At 55.0% G+C, this 20,532-nt stretch overlaps 1 protein-coding gene across 3 annotated transcripts in view; it reads left to right on the plus strand.

Annotated features, from left to right (window-relative positions):
• COL27A1 (collagen type XXVII alpha 1 chain) overlaps positions 1–20,532 on the plus strand; it is a 129,812-nt gene that overhangs the window by 22,675 nt on the left and 86,605 nt on the right. For all 3 annotated transcript variants that reach the window (XR_006785878.1, XM_045840704.1, XM_045840703.1), the window contains exons 5-12: positions 1,126–1,179; positions 5,010–5,063; positions 6,518–6,571; positions 15,280–15,324; positions 15,958–16,011; positions 16,422–16,466; positions 19,390–19,443; positions 20,313–20,357. Coding sequence is in view for 2 of the 3 variants with exons in the window: in XM_045840704.1 (XP_045696660.1) it covers positions 1,126–1,179; positions 5,010–5,063; positions 6,518–6,571; positions 15,280–15,324; positions 15,958–16,011; positions 16,422–16,466; positions 19,390–19,443; positions 20,313–20,357 (405 nt within the window). In the remaining variant the exon portion in view is untranslated. The remainder of the gene's footprint in view (positions 1–1,125; positions 1,180–5,009; positions 5,064–6,517; positions 6,572–15,279; positions 15,325–15,957; positions 16,012–16,421; positions 16,467–19,389; positions 19,444–20,312; positions 20,358–20,532) is intronic.

The following is a 20,532-nucleotide window of genomic DNA, read 5'->3' on the forward strand; positions in this document are numbered from 1 at the left end:
AGGCTGGTGTGGTGGGGGCACCATGGGGCCTTTTGAGGGGCTTCTCCCCACCTCCAAGGTCCCAGGTTATGCCTATTGGACAGAGACCCTCAGGAATTACCTGACTCCCGGGGCTTTGTTTTTATTACTGGGCTACAAGGCTGTAGTCCAGGGCCCTTGCTGGAGAAAGTGGACATAGCTGGGTCCAGCTGTTGTAGCATAGTGGCCTGGGAAAAGCCAGTGCCATGAATAAGCCCTGGACTGGAAGCCAACAGGCCTGGTTCCGGCCCTCATTTGGCCGCTATTCTCCTGTGTGGTGTTGGCCAAGACTCTTTGACTCTCTGGGCCCAGGCTTCCCAGCTGTTCCATGGGCCCTCGTGGACCGTGTAAGTACAGGGCCTGTAGGAATCCAAGGGAGAGCTCTGACTACGTGTTGTAACCACAGGAGGGCTGTGCCTTTTGTACAGAGAGGCCACGTGTCCCCTTCATTGAACGCTGAACTCCGAGGGCTCATAAAACAGTCCAGCAGGAGTCTGAATGGTGGAAGATTCCCCAGAGGAGGTGGCATTTGAGCCAAGTCTTAAAGGATGGGCTGTGTTTCAGCTGGAGGGGATGGATGGGATACACATGCCAGATGATTGGAACAGCATGGCAAAGGCGGTGAGGGGAGAAAGTACTGGGGTGGAGTGGGGAAGCACACAGCTAAGTGTGCTTGAGCCCGAGGAAGTCAGCTGGGAAGGGCCGATGTGGCCAGCTGGAGAGAGTGTAAAAAGGTGGCCAGTTCCACTGCTAAGTGCTTGTGCTCTGGAATCACATCTGAAGATGAGATCTAGCTCTACCCCTGAGCAGCTGGCCAGACCTGATAGGATTATAAACCTCTGAACACCAATTTCCTCATCTTCAGAATAGGCGTAGTGATGGCACCTATCTTGTGGGTTAATGAAGAAAATGAGATAATGAGTGGAAAGTGCTTAGCACAGGGCCCGGCATCCAGGGGGCCCTCCCTAACAGAGGGCCACTATCACAACAGTGCTCAGACTTGGAGAAGGGAGAGGACCCAGTGGGCAGAAAGAACCCACTGGCACTGCTGTAGGAAGTGAAATGGCCCCTTTTCCCCCTCACTTCTGTGTTTCTTTTTCCTGTCAGGGTCCTCCTGGGCCTCATGGAAATCCAGGCCTACCTGGCCCTCCTGGAGCCAAAGTGAGTATTTTCTGTGGGATCTGGAGATTGGGCCATGGAGTGAGGGCTGAAATTAGGTCCATATTTGGGGTGCTTTCTAGGGGCTCCTGATGGGAGGTTGCTAGGGTCATTGCAGAGGATCCATACTGGGCCACAGGTACTCCCTGAGCACCTCCTGAGTGCCAGGCCTTGTGCCAGGCTGGGGACACAATGAGGAGTTCGGAGTTTATTTCTGGTTGGGAGGGACTGGGGAGGAAGGACATCGAGAACCTAGAGCCCTCAAAAGAAGTAGGAGGAAAAGTCATTTGGTGCTGGAGAGGGAGGGCCTTGAATGTCTGACTAGGGATATGAGGTTCTAAGATGCACCCTGGGCATGCATGTCCAGTTTTGAGCTGTGGAGGGATGTTTTGTTTCCTTTTCTTCAATGGTTAGTAGTCTTATTTGTTTTTCCTGCTTTATTGCATGGGCCAGAACGTCTAATCACATGAAATAGTACAGTAGTAATGATAGTAAGAAGTCCTGTGACTCTTCAGAGGATGTTCCAGGGCTGGGGCCAGATCTTTTCACTTCCCAACCCTACCTGTAGGACAGGATCTCAACATAGTTCTCATTCCCACTATGTTTGTAGCATTTATGGTTTACAGTACACCTTTCCCATCCATCTTCTAGTTGTGTAAGGCTTTGTTAACTAGTCTAAGCAGCCTATTGTTCCCTATGCAGGGAGGAAGAGTGGTTTGCCCAAGATCACACAGGCTCATTGGCTGGAGTGCTGGGTTTGGCAACCAGATCTTGTCCTCACTAGGGTGCAAACAATTAATTAAAGTTTTTACATTCCTTATATCTCTTACTGGGGAATTTGTAGGAGAATGACTGGGGAGCTGAATAGCTTTGTCTATCTGGGAATTTACACCTTTACCTGACCAAGGTGCCTGGAGCATTTCTTGAGCTTTAACTTCATTGGCTTTCCTCCTTGTCTTCCTCCACCCTTTGCTCAGCGGTAACTCCTGTTAGTTAGGGATTTACCCTCAGTTTTCCTCAGCTTTCTTCTGGGCTTTGCTTGTTGTCTGCAGTGCTTTGAAATGTAAAGAGCTTGGGCTTTGAAACCAGGCTGCCTGAGTCTTACCCGTATTTATTAATTGTGTGACCTTATAAAAGTTACTTATCTTCTCTGGGCCTTAGTGTCCTCATATGTGAAATGGGGATAGTGATAGGTGCTACCTCATAGGCTTATTATTATTATTACCTGTCTGTCTGGTTTCCCCCTCAAGATCTTCCCATGGACAAGCCCTGTGTCCTGTCCCCACTGTGGTATTCCCTGTAGTCACTGCCAGACTTGGCTCAAGGTAGACGGTCCCTAAGGGTCTGTACTTGTGGATGTTGTCCTCAGGCCAGATCTCAAGCACTGAGCTGCTGCCGAGAATGCAGAGAGAATCCCATAAATAACTAAAATGCCCTAGGTAAGAACCCCAGGCAAGGGAGCAAGTTCATCCCCTCTTTGGGTCTCAGCTTCCCCTTTTACAAAAGGACAGAGTAGGATACATGGAGGCCCACCCCCAAAGCTTTTTAAACCCAGCTCCTTTACTAACTGGAGACTGAGGTGGGCAAGGGCGGGGTGGGGATAGCTGCTGTCCTTTTTTGGCCATTGGAATCCTGGGTAGTCCTGGGCCTGGCCTTGCACCATGGACAAAAAAGGCAGTGGAGCTGGCTCGTGAGCAGCAGAGGGTGGGAGGGTGTCTAGGAGGGGCAGCTGCTGTGTGAGATCCCAGAGGGTGGGTTCTGCAGAAGTGACCGTGGGGGACCCAGGTGAACAGAGGCCCTAGCAGGGAAGGGGCTGCCCTTCAGCCTGGGGCAACTAGAGGGTGTGGGCCAAGTACCCAGGCTTCTGATGTGTAAAGGGAGCTGTAGACTCAAACAGACCCGGGATAAGTCAGACCTAGTGAGACCTTGCCTCTTACCTGCATGTCACCCCAGGCTGTGACTCGGCCTCTCTGAACCGTAGTTTTGGTCCTGAGTTGCATTCTGTGGGTGTTAAGAAGACTAACGGAGTTGCTGCACAGGGCGGCCTGCCACAGTCCTGGGCCTGGAGTGGGTGGACAGCGTAGGGCTGTTCCCTCTGTAAGGCCCTGTCCAGATCACAATGCTGTGATTTCTTGTGAAGAGCGACTGAGTCAGGATTTGGAAGGTCTGGGTTCTGACGAAGAAAAGAACCAAATGGGGATTAATTGAAGTTGGCCAAACCACCCCTCCCATGTGTTACGTTAACTATTTCACTGGCTCCTTGCCAAGAAACCTAGAAAGCTGGCGGGTGTGTGTGCATATGTACAAGTTTGCACGTGTGCATGCATCTGTGTGCACCTGTATGTGTATGGACCTGTATGCATCTGTGAGCCTGTGTGCACGTGCCTGTGTGTGTGTGCGTGTGTGTACACCCATGTGCACATGTGTGTGTGAGTATATGCATACACTATATGTGCATGTGTGAACCTGCGTGTGTATGCACCAGTATGTGCATATGCCCGTGTGCATAGGTATGCATATATGTGTGTGTACCCATGTGCATGTGCCCATATGCATGTGTGTGTCTGTCCACGTGTGTGCATGCCTCTGTGTGTGTGCCATGCAGCCCCCACTTTAAAGGTGAGGCAGTAGGGCCCAGAGAAGGGAAATGACTTGCCTAAGGTCCCGCTGTGAGTCCCTGGCCTCACCCCAGGACTTCTGACTCAGGGTTGAGCTAGGAGAGGGAGCGTGGGAGTGAGAGTGAGAATCAGGGAGCAGGGGCTCTTGGAAGGTGACATCAGGGTGGATCGGCTTTCCAAAGGGCTGTTTCCTGAGTAATTGAGCCAGGTTGGGCCAAATGAACAGGCCCACCGCCAGGAACACTCTCTCCGGCCCTGGAGGGGATGCAGCTGGTGCCTGTCTGCAGGCCCCTTCTCTGAGCCCATGCTCTGAGGGGCTGGAATCTTTGCAGTGGGGACAGTCCCAAATGCTAGGCACAGAGGGTGCTTGGCGCTCACCAAGGACCTACTGCTTGTCAGTTTCTCCCGGATTTGCTGCCTGTTCTGACTCATCTTCATGTTCTAATCTGACCTCTGCCAGTGCTTCATTCAGGGCCTCAGACAGTCTTTTCTCTTTTCTTCTGGCTTCAGTTTTCCTGAATATGTTACAGGGTCAATAACACCTCCCTGGCCCACTTCACTGAGTTATTGTTGGAACTCTAGTGAGGTGAGGAATTTTGCAAACTCTTGAGCGGCTGCACACGGATGCAAGTGGGTGTTGCACTGACCCTGCATAATTAGAATGGCGAGGTGAGCGTACTGGAAAACTGAAAAGACCTGGGCACGTCTCTTGTATGTGTCCCTCAGAAGCTCTCAGAGAGCCCCCAGGGGCAGTCACCTGGGTGTGGGTGCAGACTAGGGAGGACACATTCAAGCTGCATCTTGAAGAGTGTTTATGGTTTGGCTAGTGATGACTGCAGAATGGTTCTCTAGGGGGGAGTGACTGCCTGAGCAAGGGCCTGACAGCTGGGAAGTGCAGAGTGTGGCTGAGGGATGGGCTGTGGTCTGCGGAAGGGGCAGAGGGGACCCTGTCTCTGGGAGGAAAGCCCAGTCTGGGCAGGATGGCTGGGACCAGATGACCAAAGACTTGGGACCCCAAAGGAGGGGTTTGGACTGTGTCATCATGCTGTCAGTGGGAAGCTATGCAATCAGTGTTAGAGCCTGGAGTAACGGGGCGTTATGTGAGTGGGGATGGATGGGAGGGTGCTGAAGCATGGGACAGGGCTCAGAGCAGTATGTGGGGAGACATCCTCGCTGGAGGACTCAGCAGCCAAAGCGGAATTGTTTTTGTTTCAGGGACAGAAAGGGGACCCGGGGCTCTCACCAGGAAAGGCCCATGATGGGACGAAGGTAGGTTTCCAGGGACCCCAAAGCTCAGGGAAGCAGGGGAGTGGAGAGTGGGGGACACCCTGGGGCAGCCCTCCCAGGTGGCTGCTTGACCAATGCAGGGAAGTGAGAAAGCCTGGGCAGATCAGCGCTGGTTTGTTTTTTTCTTCCTTGAAGTCCTTCTGCCTCCCTACACCAAAGCCAAAGCCGTTTCCTGCTGTCTTCTTTTGGGTTGCAGCCATAAAACCCACAGAAGACTTGGCCGAAGGACATTCTTGGTGAATGTCACCTTGCCTGATGCCCTGCAAGGCTTTCTATAGGGGCTGCTAGGTGACCCTTGGCATCCAGAAGCTTCCTGGTAGCACATGACCAGGAAGCTTCCACAAGACATTCAAAGTGCCCTCTGAGGTTGTTAATAGACATGCGTGTAAATTTCTAGGGTGTGGGAAGGGAATGGGCGAGAGGTTCAGGGCTCCGGAACTCTGCAGGGCTAGGAGACCAGAGTTTCTCCCATGGGAGAGAAAGCACTTAGACCGGAGGATTGCATTCTTCCCTGAAGCACCCACCCCGTAAACTAATCAAGGGGCCTGGAGGGAGTGCCAGACATTTGGGAACAGGAGAACCCAGAACTCCAAGTAAGGTCCCCCAGCGTCTCAGGCCTCTACGTCCTGGAGGGAACGCTCCAGTCTGTCCAGCTTCCTTCTGGACTCAGCCTAAGAGTCCTCCTGACGGGCAGAACACTGCTTCTCAACCTAGCCTCCTGTGCTTGATTTCCCCAAGACATGGGTGGCTCATTCCTTTCCATCCTCACCAGTAAGATTTTTCATTCATTAGCCTGAGTGTAAATGTTCACACAAACTCCCATCTGCTCCTCATGGGAACCTCATATACGAGGGCGGATGAGCCCAGCTTGCAGATGAGGAAACAGAGGCCCCCAAAGTGGGTGGCCTGCTGGAGATCACACAGCTGGCCAGGTGCAGAGCAGGATTGGTACCCAGGTCTGATGAAGTCCAGGGGCCCCGGCTTCTCTCTTGCTCAGGGCTTGTCTGTTCTCAGGTCTCATGGTGGTGGCAGCAATGCCTCCTACCGGAGACCGTCATGCCCAGCAAGGATGGAGAAGGCAGAGAGAGAGCTGATTGGAATGGGACAGCCCCTGTCATATCATACATGCCCCTGGAGCAGTGGTTTTCAAACAGTGGTTCTTAAATAGTTAGCAGCAGGACCCGGTTTCCATGACACCCTATGCCAAAGCCCAACATAGAAAACGGATCAGATGGGGCAGCTGGGTTAAGTGGGGAGGGACTGGGTAGCCTGCCCACCGGGCTGCCCTCACCCCGCTCAGAGGCCCCCAGTCTCCTCGGAGGCCTCTGGGCCTCCGTGAATCCTGTTTACAAACAGGCCGTGAGAGATCACACTCTCAATTTAAAGAGTGTTCCTGCTCCCTTCCCCCAGCTCACCCCCTTGTCTCTGTTTTGCAGGGCGACATGGGTTTGCCTGGGCTCCCTGGGAATCCGGGACCTCTTGGACGAAAGGTACACCTTGGTTTTGAAGCTTTGCCTTGCCCAGGAGGCTTCCTAGTAAGCGAGTCATTTGGCAGGAGCTCTGGGAGCTGCTGCCCCCACCCCCATCCGCCTCTCCCTGGCCCCAACCCAGCTCCTGTGGGCACAGGGAACACTGGCGGGAGGTGAGAGAGGTTTGCGAGGGCCTGTGCTTGCCTGGGGTGGGCAACACCATGGCTTGGAGAAGGTCCCCCCAGCCATGGTGGATGAGGTATGACAAGAAGTGGCCCTGGTTCGTTGTCCTTTGAGGGGCCCAGCTGGTCCTGGGAGGCTCCCCTAAGGAGTACAAGGGTGGTGGAAGGAACTTTGTCAGAGCCAGAAGGGCCTGCGGTAGCCTGGCTCCACCTCCAACCTGCCGAGCAGCCTTGGGCCCCCAGTGCCTCCCAGTGCCTCTGCCTCCTCCCACCTGGGATGGAGACAGTAACCTCCTTCCCTTGACCCACTACTGCCTGGGGCGGGCCTGCAGCAGAGAAATCTCGAGAGAGGGCTCTGGGTTCAGTCAGACCTGGGTTCTACTCCCAGCTGCACTGTTCCCTAGCTGTGTGACCTTGGGCAAGTCTAGACCCTCTCTGAGTCCAATATTCATCCCTCCCTGGTAAGCTGCAGGGGGTGGCAAAGACTCTGTAAAAGCAACAAGTTCTCTGTACCTTCTGAGCTGTTGTCATGTTGCCCCACCCCCATCCCTGCCTCAGCCAAGCTGGGGGTAGGGGTTACTTCCTTAAACGCCCTTGGGGGAAAGTCTGTCCTTTTCCTACCCAGTGCCTCCGGCTTACAGTGCCCCTGGATTTCTCCCCAGCTTCCCAGCCAGGGCCCCTCATCCTTCAGATGCAACTCTAGTTGTGCGCACTTCAGGAAGCCCTCCTCAACCCACAGCTTCAGGCCAGAAGCCTGCACTCTGTTCAAGAGCCCCAGCCCGTCCTGGCTTAGTTATTTTCACCCAAGCCTAGCACAGGGCCTGCACACCATAAGTGTCCAGGAAACAGGAGGAGGACAATGCAGGCCAAGGGTCAGCTGCTTCTTGCAGAAAAATCTCCCAGTGCTGATGAGTTTTCCAGTAAATACATCGGTGTAGGTCTCCATGTCTTAAGCTTCTACCCTGGCTCCCAGCTGTGGCCACAGCTTCCGTCTCTCTGGGCCATCTGGTTCTCATCTGGACAGCTGTGGGGCCTCCCAGATCCATCCTGTCCTTGCTCTGAGGGTCCCCGTGGCACAGGGACTTGGAGCATCAGGTCCCCCTCATCCCTTTCTCCAGATCGGAGCCCGTGGCTGGCTGTGAGCTGGGGAAACATGGAATTTTCTGGCTCAGAGAACACCCAGGGACTCCCTCTCCCCACTCACTTCCCCTCTGGGCTCCGGCACGTTCTGATGGATGAAGTGTGAGTGGAAAGTCTCTTTCCAGTCCTGGCTCATAAAGCAGCTGGTGGTGGTCTCGCTCCGCATGGTGGTGGGAGCCTGGCAGAGGTGGTGAGAGATGGGGAAACAGACGGGACTGGCTCCTGCCTGGGGTCCAAGGCTCCCTGCTCTCAGCAGATGCCCTGGGATGGACCAGCTCACCTGGGGCGGGGCGGGGGGCTGTCTTTTGCAAATTAAGGAAGAGCTTCCGTGTGGCTGGAAACCGATTTGACAAATCAAATCAGGGGGCACCGTTTACACCCTTGGATACCCCCTCGGGCCGGCGGGCTCAGACACAAGGAGTTTGGACTGTGGTAGCGCTGTGCCGCCTGCCCATGGAGGGCACTGGGTGGAACGTGAAGGAGCTCAGGTCCCGAGTGTGGGGAAGCAGGACCGACAGGGTGGGCGACTGCCTGGAATTGTCACTGTTCGTAAGCCATCTCTCCTCCACAAGCGTCTTTGGTGGCAACAGTGGCCGCTTTGCCCTGGTCCTGTTGGGTGGCTCTTCTGCCGCATCTCATGTGGGAAATCACCAGAGAAGGGGGACATTGGCAGGTGGAAGGTGAGGTCAGCCTCCTCGTTGCTTGCCAACATGTTGAATTTCGTTGTCACCTCAGAGTGACACCAATAGCCCGAGTCATTCTGTTACTCTACTGAATTGACTGCCTACTAGGTGCCAGGCACTGAGCTGAATAAATAGACAAAATTCCTGTCTCTCCCCTCCAGAGCTTTTATTCTTGTGGGGGGAGACAGACAATGAAAAGGGCTCTGAGACAAAATAGGCAGAGAAGGGAGTGGGGGTTGGGACAGTTCCCTTATTGAATAGTGTGGCGAGTTCGAGGTGGCGCAGAGTCACCGTTCCTCATCACGCTGTGTCCTCCCGATAGCTCCCGACAGGAAGGCAGCCTTGTGCCACTTTGCAACTGAGAAAGCCAAGACCCAAATGGGTCTCATTTGTTCATTCATTTGTTCATTCATTCATTCTACCACTCAGTCATTTTGCAAACACGTATCTGTATCTCAGGCCCTGTGCCAACAGAGGTGTTCAACACAATTGAGATCACTGTGGGGTATTGAGGAAGGTGAATTCTCTGGTCCCCAGCTCCACACTGCTTTAGAGCCAGTGGGGAGCTCAGGCCCCACCACAGGGGTCCTGGTTCTATTGGTCTGAGTGGGACCCTGGCCCTAGATTCTCCTGTGCAGCCAAGACTGAGAGCCAATGGTTTAATGGAAATACCTTTCAGGGGCACTAAGCGGCAGAGCTGGCCTCGGGCTCTCTTTCTCTCCACTATGCTGAATGACACAGCTTCTCAAATAAGAATGGGCCCATTAATTGAAATAGAGGTTCCCCGCCTGAGGTTTGTTTCTCTGCATCCAGCTGCAATGCTTGCTGAGAAGCTTTACCAGGCTGATTCCCAAGGACTGGACAGGAGCATAGACCAGGACAGACAGACCTGGATGGAAGCCAGCTCTGCCCCTTTCCTGCTACATGAGCTTGGTGCAGTGGCCTCACCTCACCGAGCCTCAGTTGTTCCATAGAGTGGTTGGGAGTGTTCAGGGAGATATTACATTCTCCAGGACCTAATGTAGGCTGGCATATGGGAGGCACTACATATATACTTGTTCAATGAATGAATGAATGGTCATGCTGATCTTAGAGGAGAAGCACCGAAGGTCTTACCTGCCTGGATCATTAGTCATTGTGCTTAGTAACTCATTAACTGCCCTCCTCTAGCCAAGAAGTCGATCATCTGCACCTTGGGAGGGTGGAGTCCCATGCTGTCCCTAGTCTGACCCTCCTTTCCCTCCTATAGATCCAGGGGTGAGTTGGTGCCCCAGAGAACAGTTAGCAATGCCTGGAGACGTCTTTGGTCACCACAACTTGGAAGGGGTTGCTACTAACTTCTAATGGGGACATGTAGAAGCCTTACATGCTGTTAAATATCCTACCAAGCAAAGGCTGCTGCCCCCCCCAACACTCACCCAGCACACAGTGCAGCAGTGCTGAGGCTGAGCAACTGCTGTGCAGAAATCCTCACTACCCCCAGCCCTGCATGTGCTTTGGTGCTCATTCCTCCTGGCCCCTTCCTGCAGCCCTCACCCTGCCCGTGAGCCCTGCCTGCGCCACCTGAGTTGGCCACCACCTTTGGGAAGCTGTCATAAAATGGGAGGGCAGAGGGGGCCATCTGGGACTGTTTGGGGGAGCGTGGTTGAGGCTGCCTGAGGCGATCTCCTTCCTGCTGCGGAGATGCTCTGGGCTCCTGGGGTCCACGCCCACTGCCATTTCTGAGGTCCAGTTCCCTCTGCTCTCCCACTCGGCTCCCCCTTCAAGCCTCAGTTTACAATGCCACCTGCTCCTATTGGACTGTCCACACTCTCCCAGCACTCGGGGCTTCTCCTTCGTTCCACGTACCGTGCATTTAATACCCATAACCTCTCCTAGAAGGTGCGGAGTGCGTTTGTTTGGCTCACCAGTGTATTCTTAGTGCCTAACACAGGGCCTGGCTCACTGTAGGGGCTCAGCAAACCTTGGCTGAATGAATGAGCCATACAGAAGTTGGACCTTCCTGCCCTGATGTCCCAAGTACCCGCTGAGCAGAGTTTGGTGTCAGATACCTGGCCATGCCCTGCTGGATTCAGCTTTCAGAAAAGGCACACTCTCGGAATTCTGTCATTTCTGTGCCAGTAGGATACTTTGAGAGCCCGGCTGGGAAACTGAAGCTCCAGGAGGGGCAGGGACTTGCCCAGTATCATGTATTAGGTCACCCTACCTCTTGGCATGTTTCTTCCTTGCTGATCCTTTCTGTTAAGTGGGGCTCTCCGTCCTGCTGATTGCCCTGTGGGGCGTGTGGGCTGCAAGGTGGTAGGGGAGTCTCATGGAGCACTAAGCAAGTATGGTGCATTCCATTCTCCTGCAAGAGAAGCCGGGGCTTCCTACAGGCTGAGGTGGAGTCGGGGTGAGCATGTGGGTCCCCAGGACCCCTAGGCAAGGACAGGACCTCCCTCCGTTCTCTGCCCAAAGCCCAAATAGCATCCTAGCCGGCGGGGAGACTGTCTGCAGCAACAGTGAGGTGATGTCTGGTTTCTCCTTGTGCATTGTAAGCAATGATTAATCTGGCTTCCAAACCAAAATATAGACTGAGCTCTATTATAAACACAGGTCCTGCGGAGACCCGCCTGCTGGGCAGCAGAAGGCCCCTTGAGACCTCCGTGGTCCCTGGAGCTGTCCTGAAGCATCTGCTCTCCCCTGGTGCCAGTCAGACACCGGTCCCCCGTGGAGCAATCACTACCCGTGGGTCCACCTTGTGGTCAGTGCCTGCCCCTTAATTGCTGGGGCCCTGGAGAAGATAATGGTTTAAATTGTCCTAGGTCCTGGGGCCCTGTCATTTGAAGCTATTTGGCTGGCCTCAGCTTGGTAAACACTGTGAAGGTATTTTCAAGGACCGTACAAACCTCCTGCTCACCCTACCCTCATGCTGTGGCTGTGCTCCCTCTGCTGCTCCTGTCCAGCCAGGAGAAATGGGTATTCATGGCCATGTTCAAGGTCCTTCAGGATCTACTAGTTGGGAGAGACCTAGGAATTGTGGCCTTCTAAACAAAGCCCAGCCCAGCCGAGCTAGAGTCTGGGGAACAGCTCAGGCTTGGCTATAACTTGCTGAGTAATTCTGGGCAAGTCTCTTCCCCTCTCTGGGCCTCAGAGTCTCCGACTGTCCAATGAGAAAGGAGGCTGTCAAATTGATGGCTTAAGTCATTTACCATCAGGTACTCCAGGGTCTGTGACCATCCCCCACCTCAGTAACGCTGCAGTGATTTGCGGGCTCTGTCCTGGGGAGGTGGGTCTATAAGGGGGTCTTTCCCTGGGTGGCCCTGTGGCTCTTCTAGGTGGGTGTCAGGCCTCCATATATGTGTAGGGACTAGTGTCACAGCCAGGCACTGCCCTTGGGAAGCTGTGTGGCCTCAGGAAAGTCACTTTATCTCTCCGAGCCTGAGTTTCCTCAGCTGGCAAGTGTGCCCAGTATTTCCTACCTCTAGGATTGACTGCAAGGAGCTAATAAGCTGGTGTATTTAAGGCTTTAGTGCCGAGCCAGGCATAGGGAAGTTAGGGTTCTTATCCCCGAGGTTCACTGGTTTCCTTTCAGCTGTGTCCTGAGTAAAGGGTTTGCTTAAAATCTCCTCCTGGGATTTCACCGGCCACTCTGTTAAAGCACTGGTTTCCAGAAAGTTTCTTTGTGGCTGCTGAGGAAGTCCGAGGAGCCAGTGACCTTTGGGCTCCCTTGTTGCCTTTCATGCTTCTCTTGGGATCCCTGCCCCATTATTGCGTTGGGTCTTTGCAACAAGCCCTCAAGGCAGGCAGAGGATGGCAGAATAAGGCTCAGAGAGGGCAATCGCACAGCCTAGAGCTCAAGGCTCAATTCAAAGGCTTTGCTTTTTCTTCCTTTTCTGCAAATTCCAAGTGGAGAAAGATAATACTAGCCCTGGCTGGCATAGCTCAGTGGATTGAGCGTGGGCTGCAAACCAAAGCATCGCAGGTTTGATTCCCAGTCAGGGCACATGCCTGGGTTGCAGACCACAGCCCCCAGCAACCACACATTGATGTTCCTCTCTCTCTTTCTCCCTCTCTTTCCTCTCTAAAAATAAATAAATAAAATCTTAAAAAAATAAATAAAAATTTAAAAAGTAATAATAATTAAAAAAAGATAACACTAATGGTGATTATACAGATCCTATCATGACACATCTCTGCTCAAGAACTTTCGTGGTTTCCCATCATCTCACCACCCTGCAGGCACTGGCTTCCTGCTTCTTCCCTGACCACGCTCACTTCTCTGCCTTTCACCCTTCACCATTCTGCTCCAGCCACAGGGACCTCATTCTTTTTTGAAACCACCCAAGAGTGACTTTGCCTCAGAGCTTCTGCACCTGCTGTTCCCTCTGCCGGGAATGCCTTTTCCCAGAGAGCCAGTCCCATGTCCGGCTCTCTCCCCACATTCCACTCATCAGAGCTGGCTTCCCTGCCTGCCCCCCTGCAGGCACGCCGTCCTCAGTCCCGCTGCTCTCTGGCCTCTAACTCTGCTTGCTTTTCTTCAAGGCGCCGGTCACTCCCACACATCATCTCTTTTTAAAGTTTAATTTTGAATTATGGTTACAAAACTCCGCGAAATTTACCATCTTCACCCTGTGTCAGTGGGCGGCTCTGTCATGTGAAGTGTACTCACAACGTCGTGCAACCATCTCCAGAGCTCTTGCAAACCTGGAACTCTGCACCATGAAAACGACTGCTCCCCATTCTCCCTCCCCCAGACATTATCCTTCGTATTTACCTGTTCTGTGTCTCCTTCACTGGACTGTGAACTCTGCGGGGGGTTTTGTCTTCCCATTTGTCCCATGTGTAGAACGTTGTGCTGGCACCTAAACGTTCGTTGAATGTTGAATGAATGAATGAAATGCAGGAAGATCACGAGGGTAACAGCAGCCAGTCATTACAGGGCCCTGGAATTTAATGCCGGACACTGTGCCAGGGGGATCACACTCACTATATCATTCAACCCATGAGCCGCCCATCATCTCCCCAGTTTACAAGAGTGGAAACCAGCACTCAGGGAGGTGACATCGGGGGCCCCAGGTCACACAGCCAGCCCACAGTGAAGCAGGAGAGGAACCCAGAGCAATCTAAACCAAGGACCTTAACCATGCTGCATGCCCACACCGGCTGTGGTCTGTGCCTCAGTTTGCCCACTGGGGAAAAGAGCACATGCCCACATTGAAGAATCTTACCCAGCCGTACTGAACCTATCTCATGGGTCCTTACTGAGATGCAATCATATTGCTGGGCCGTCTGAGGCATGAGTAGGTATGGAAGGAATGCTTGTAAACTCCTCAAACCTCCTGGGTCAACCTGACTCTGCTTTTTATAATTAAGATTCCCACTTCTTGGGGGCTTGTGGGGGTGCTCTGTGCGTGCCTGGGATGTCTCCAAGGTTCTCTGTGGCCTCGGGTGTCAGAAGGACCCTGTGGTAAGTGTGAACCTGCTGGTCCTTAGCCATGGAACTCGGGGTGAGTGGCTGCAGTTCTCCGAGACTCGGTTTTGTCCTCTGCAAAATGGAGATGATAATCCCTCCCCGCCCCTCGTCCGACTGCTGTGAGGGCTGGAGGAAGTCACGTGGGAGTTGTCCTGAGCAAGCAGCCATAAAGGCTCTGCTCACATCAGGTGTGTGCACCCGTGTGTGCACTCTGGCGTCTTGGGTGGCACCCTCTGGGGGAGCCTTGCAACTCCAGATCTCAAATGCCAGAACTGAAAGGGACACAGAGTTCCAACTCCCTCATGTGAGTCCCAGAGAGAGAAGGGCAGTGACCCACCCAGAGTTGCCCAGTCAGCCAGAAACAGTCTGGGCCAAACCCAGGGCTCCCTGCGTGGGGGTTCTCGTAGAGATCAGCACCGCCGCCCTGTGTGACGTGGAAGCCCCCTACTCGGTCTCACTTCACAGCAGCCCTAAGCTGATGGAAGCTTGATGTCTAGGGGTTCCCTTTGGAGAGCTCCCAACTCAGAAAATGACTGAGGGGTCACGCCCAGCACTGCCTGAAAGCACACACTCTGTTTGATTCTCTCGACCTAGATGACCTGGCCTTGAGCCATGGTAGTTGGGCCATGGGGACAGAGGGTCAGGTTGGTGCCGGGGTGTGGCCAGACTCCTCCATCAGGCATTTGGGTAGTTGGGCCTCTGTTCCACTGGAATGCTGCTGGAACCAGTGAGGGGGAGGCAGGCAGTTATTTTGGCTAATATATTTGGCCAGTATGTGTGAGATCTTTTCTAGTAGGGGGTTCCTGAGAAGGGGCAGGTCCTGACAGAAGGTTCCAGAATCATAGGGTGGTTGGGCATGTCCTAGATCTGGAGGTCCAAATCAGTCCACCTACCTACTGAGAACTCCCTCCACCTCGGCTTCTGGTGGTCACACCCTCTCTCTGGATTTGGAAAAAAATGGTTACCATACAACATCAGTCTGTCCTGGTTGCTGTATGTCAGTTCAGCTCACAAACTCTGCCCGAGGAGTGAACAGTCAGTCAGTCCCTCTGATGCTTCTGGTCCAGAACCATGAGTAGCAGAGAGGAAACCAGAGGCACCGACTAACCCTGACGTGCGAGTATCCACTCAGTGGGTATTTACTGACCGTGTACTACACCCCTGCCGTGGTGCGTGCAGTGCTGGAAAGGCAGGCAGGGAGTCTGGGAACTCTGCGGTCCACAGGCGCAGATGTGCCTTCCCAGCCTGATGCGGTTCCTTTCCCCACAGGGATTCAAGGGCTATCCTGGACCGGCGGGGCACCCCGGAGAACAGGTGAGGACCACGGCCACGGCCCCACCCTGCTTGCTCTCCTGCGTTCCAGCCCCTGCCTGTCCTTGGCCTCCTCCCCGGGCTCTGCTCCATGAGCAAGCCCCAGAGCCAGGCAGCTGTGCCTCCCGTCCTGCTGGGGCCCCCACCCCAACCCCACCCCACCCCACCTTGCCTCCCCACCAGCCACATCTGCCTGAAAGAGCTGGAGTCCACACTGGCTCGGCATTGGCACGAGCTGCTCAGCTCCGGTTAGAGCCATGAATAGCTGGCCTGTTCCGGGCGATGTTAGGGGATATTATACACGCTGCCACGGGGCTTTGCAGGAATTTTGGCTCCCCTGGCCCAAATCAAACAGCAGTGGCTGCCAGCGCGGGAGAGCCAGCCAGGCCTCCTCAGTGTGTTCTTATTCCCGGGCCGCCCGCACAGGGGGTTTTGTCCCTCCAAGCTGGTCTGACCGGTTTCACGGAGAGGTGGGCTTGCGGGCCCAGCAGGCCAGTGGCTTCCCCTTCCTCCCATTTCAGCTCACATTCCCGCCCTTCTCTTTGTCCATTGTGAGCCCCAGTCCCCCACTACCCCTCCGACCTGGAGCTGGGCAGGGTCTCTTCTTGCCTCATGTTTCTCTCTGTTCCTTTGCAGGGGCGGCCGGGACCAGAGGGCAGCCCAGGGGCCAAAGGTTACCCTGGCAGGCAGGTGCAGTATATGGCTTCTGGAAGCTCTGTGGCCATGGTGGTGTGGAGATGACCACGGTGCCCCCAGGCAGGGGAGGTGGTGGGCTGGGGGCCAAGGAGCTGCACCCGCTGGGTGGGCCCTGAAGAAGGGGATGTTCAGAGGGCTGGAGCCAGGCAGCAGGGCAGGGATGCTCAGTAAGAGAACAGAGGAAAGGGGTTCTGGTGAGGTGGGGGATGGGGCTCCAGAGGCTCCTCCTACCCAGTCTGTCCTTGAGCCACCTCCCTGAGGTCCTGGGATAGCTGGGGCTCCCAGTGAAGACCTCCAGTCTAACCCATTCCCACTCTGCAGAGGGAGACAGAACTCGCCCTGGGCTGTTGGCAACCAGTAGAAATTCTCCATGTGTTCTTGCCCCACTGTCTTTTATGTTTCAGGGGTTACCTGGTCCTATAGGAGACCCTGGCCCCAAAGGCAGCCGGGTAAGTGGGCCTTGGCAAGTGCCATATGGGTGGGGCCCTGGGGGGCATTACCTTTTCCTTCCAGTGGGCCTGAGAGAGATCAGGGCTGGGAGGCCTCCACCCGGGGTCTGTCGGGGGGCTGGGGCTGCGACCTTCCCGCTGGAGTGCTCCCTGGAGAGCAGAGGGACAGCGGAAGGGCCTGGTGATGGGGGACGCTTGAGCCAGGCTGGAGCCATGGCCGGGCAGTCTGGGCAGCAAAGGGTGTGCTGGGGGCTCGGCCACAGTCCACCTGCCACCATCAGGCATGTGCTAGCCATGTGCCCCAGCACATGCCAAGTGACGGGGACCAAAGCCAAGCCACTTTGTGTGTCATTGGATTCCTCAGAGGCCTCTCTGCTGCTCCCGACTGAGGCTGAGGGGCCCACCCTTTGGGGAGGCCAGTGGTGTCTGATGGCTGAACGCTGCCTAGGCCTGGAAACGGATAAAGCATCTACTGTCCCCCTCCTGCAAGGGGAGCCAACCCTGAGTAGCCAGCTGCCTCAGTTTGCCCATCTTTACAATGGGAGTGATGTCCATCCTACCTATAGCATGGTTATAGGGCTCTGGGAATTTGGAAGCAAGTAATGCTGAGGAGGGACCACAGGTGGGGGCTCCCAGGTGAGCTGTGGGGTGGTAGATTAGGTTTTGGGGAAGTGAATGGCAGCAAGTGGAGTTTGGAATGCTAAGAGTTGATCTGGTGGAACCCTCTCGTGTACATCCCAGGAAACTGGGCTCACGGTGGGGGCCCGATGGCCCTAGATTGCGAAGGTGGAGCTAAGGTGAGGACTCAGGGGTTCTGAGAACTGGGCTCACCACCTCTCAAAGAATGCTCAGCAAGTGGGTCACACGGTTTGCAGCCAGGCCGGGTCTACGTGACGTGTCCTCTACTCCTGAGCCAAAGCTATTTATGGCCACAATCTCGGCTCCAGTCCCGGGAACTAACAGGCAGCTGTTAGGAGAGCATCTGGGAGGTAGGCAAGGGGGTGGGTGGGCAAGCTCCCCAGCTCCCCAGGACGTGGTGGTGATGATGATGGTGGCGGCGGTGGTGGTGAAGGTGGTGATGTGCACCTGCCAAGGAGGCTCCTGTCCTAGGATGTGGAGCCTCCCTTAATCTACCTGTCCCCACAAGCTGTGACCTCAGAGGGTCCTTCTGAACCCAGGGAGGGCTCCTTAGTTCTGCCACTAAGGGTGTCTGATCTGCCAGGGGGACAGGAGGAGTGACAGGAATCTGGGGCTGCTTGATGTTTGCCATGCTGGAGGCCACCTGTGGAGAGGGGGGTGGTCCGGCCCAGCACACCCCTCTCCAGGGTCACAGAGCCCTGAGCAGCCTGGGGGAGCTGGGCCATGTCAGCTGCCATCACGGGCCTCATGTTTATGAAGAAAGCAGAGGGCAGGCTTTGGGGTCAGAGCGACTGGATTTGAGACCTGTTCTGCCACCAACCATCTGTGAGATCTTGGGCAAGTTACTGGCCTCTCTGAGCCCATTTTCTCACCTGTGGGTCTGGGTTATAAACTTTGCTTGATCACCAAATGTCACTTATTAAAAAGATGGATATATTGTCATGCTGGGTGCTAAGAGGAAGGCTTTGCGACCTCTTGACCTTTTAGGGAAGGACAGATGGTTGTAAGCCTGCACTGTTGCTTATTTGTGGGAGGCAGTGTGCTAGAGTGGTTAGGAACCCAGGACTCTGATGACTTGATTCCAAATACCAATTCTATTGCGTTCTAGCTGTGTGACCCTTCACCTCTCTGGGCCTGAGTGTTCCCACCTCTATAGGGGGTGACTAATCAAAGCTACTTCCTGGGGGTGTCATGGGGACGCGGTGAGTGCGCCAGTGCGTGTGAAGTCCTGAGAACTGGGCTTCGCACCTAGATGGTGCTCAGTAAAAGTTAGCTTCTGTTACAGTCATTTTTTAGTCATTCCACCAACATCTAGAAAGTGCAGATAGTAATAGGAGGTGTGGGCTAGGTCCCGGCTTTTGAGACGTTCCAGGCTAATGAGGACATGAACCGTGGACAAAGGTAACGAAGGTGCAGTGGAGAGAGTGGTAAATCCTATGAACTGAGGCGCGAAGATGGTGCCGGGGCGGAGGGAGGAGGTTGCCTCTGGCTGGGGGCATCAGGGCTGTTTGCCACAGGAGACAGCGTTACAGCTGGGCTTGGAAGGAGTTGCTCTGCCATCATGGGGATAGAAAGAGCGTGCCTGGTGGGGGACACAGTGCGCATAAAGGCTGAGAGACAGAAACTCAAGTGTATTCTAGGGTGGTGGGCTCCGCCCCTGACTAGTTATATCCCTTTATCTTCAGAGCCGTAGTCTGTCCAGTGAGGGGATGACGGCCCATCTGTAGGCTCCTGGGAGGGTTGGATGCAGTGGCACACAGGTGCCTGGTAGAACGTCAGCAGGCTGGCTGGGGTGGCAGCTGCTGTTGTTGCTGGCACTCAGGTGGCCACCAGGGGCTGTGAGCCTCAAGGCCAGAGGTGAATGGGAGCGCCACATCCTTCGAGGCCTACGAGGAGGCCTGGCAGAAGCCATAGGTGCCTCCTGGTGTCCTGGGATGGGTGGGAGGGGCTTGGTGCCACTCTAGCATCTAACCCAGTTGAGAGCTTCCTTCCTGCAGGTCCCGGAGCCCCCGGCTCGGGGCGGGCCTCCCCCTGAGAGCGCCCGTGCCCTTCCCTGGCGTGAGGGTATGTGCCTTTGGACTACATCGTGGGAGCCAGCACCATGCAGTCCATGGGCATATACACTTGCCTCAAGGCCTATGTCGTCAAGGAGCCACCAGAGCCACCACTGCCACCAGCCAGGAAGAGGAGCCAGAGTGTGGGAGGGCAGCGAGGGGACTGGGATGGGTCGGGCCAGCCACACCCCACCCCTCGGCCCCTCTGACGCCCACCTGCTCTTTCCTAGGGCTACATCGGGCTCCCAGGGCTCTTCGGCCTGCCAGGGTCCGATGGAGAGCGAGTGAGTATGCTTTCTTCGTTGACCCCTTCCCCGCCCCCCTGCGGGGTGGCATCCCTCCTTGATGGGTGCCCTTGAGTTGCATAGGAATCCACTACGGGGACACAGCAAGGCAGAAGCTCTGCAGACGTAGGGAACAGAGTGTGCAAAGTCAGGGACATAGGACGACGTGGCACGTTTAGCAGTCAGTACAGTCCGAGTGCAGAGCGTGGGGTGGAAGCAGGGAAGATGAGGCTGGAGGGAGAGCCTGGGCCCAGTTCCATGTCACCCAGAGGCCAAGGTCAGGGAGGGGACTCTGTTCTGAGAGCACAAGGAGCTTCTGAAGGGCTTCCAGCAAATGAGAAATTGGCCCATTTTATATTTCAGATCAAGTGTCTGTAAACTATGGCCTGTGGGCTCGATCCTGCCAGTCGTCTGGTCTTGTAAAGTTTTAACGAACACAGCCGTGCACATCATCTACGGTCGCTTTTGCTCTCAGTACAGAGTGGAGTCCAGAGACTGTACAGCCCACAGGCCTCTGGACTTTCCTCTCTGTCCCCTCCCTGCCTGAGCACATATTTGGGACTCAAATGTAACCTCATCACCAAGCTGGGTATAGAGAATCTTAGGAAAGCAGAAGAAGCACTTATTAAGCACCAGCTGAATACCAGGAACACTGGGTACTTTTGGGGGGCATCTCCCCAGTTCAGGTCCATGCATACCCACCTTCATGGAGTGCAAGGGCCATCCATCTGCTGTGCACGTAACTGGTACCTACTGTGCCCGTGTCCTGGATGCTAGGCCCTCTGGGACTTCCTCTTGCAGGTGCTTGGGGGCTGGCTGGCCCCTGCTGGAATCTTCTCCTGACCCCTTCCCTGTCTCTTCCTCCACAGGGCCTGCCTGGCGTTCCTGGCAAGAGGGGCAAGATGGGTAGGCCGGTAAAGATTTTCCGTGTCTATTACGCAGACTCTATGGGGGAACTTGACCTCCCACGGGCCACACTGCCCTGTCTACCTGCGGCCTGGGCATTCTCTGCTTGCTCCTCTGCTTTGAGTGTGTGGGCTGCATGCGGGGCTGTCTGGTCCTCATGTCCTGCTTCCCGGCTGGGGCTGG

This window comes from Phyllostomus hastatus, unplaced genomic scaffold, assembly GCF_019186645.2.
Source record: "Phyllostomus hastatus isolate PE091 unplaced genomic scaffold, TTU_PhHast_1.1 phas_contig_34, whole genome shotgun sequence".
Lineage (NCBI taxonomy): Eukaryota > Metazoa > Chordata > Mammalia > Chiroptera > Phyllostomidae > Phyllostomus > Phyllostomus hastatus.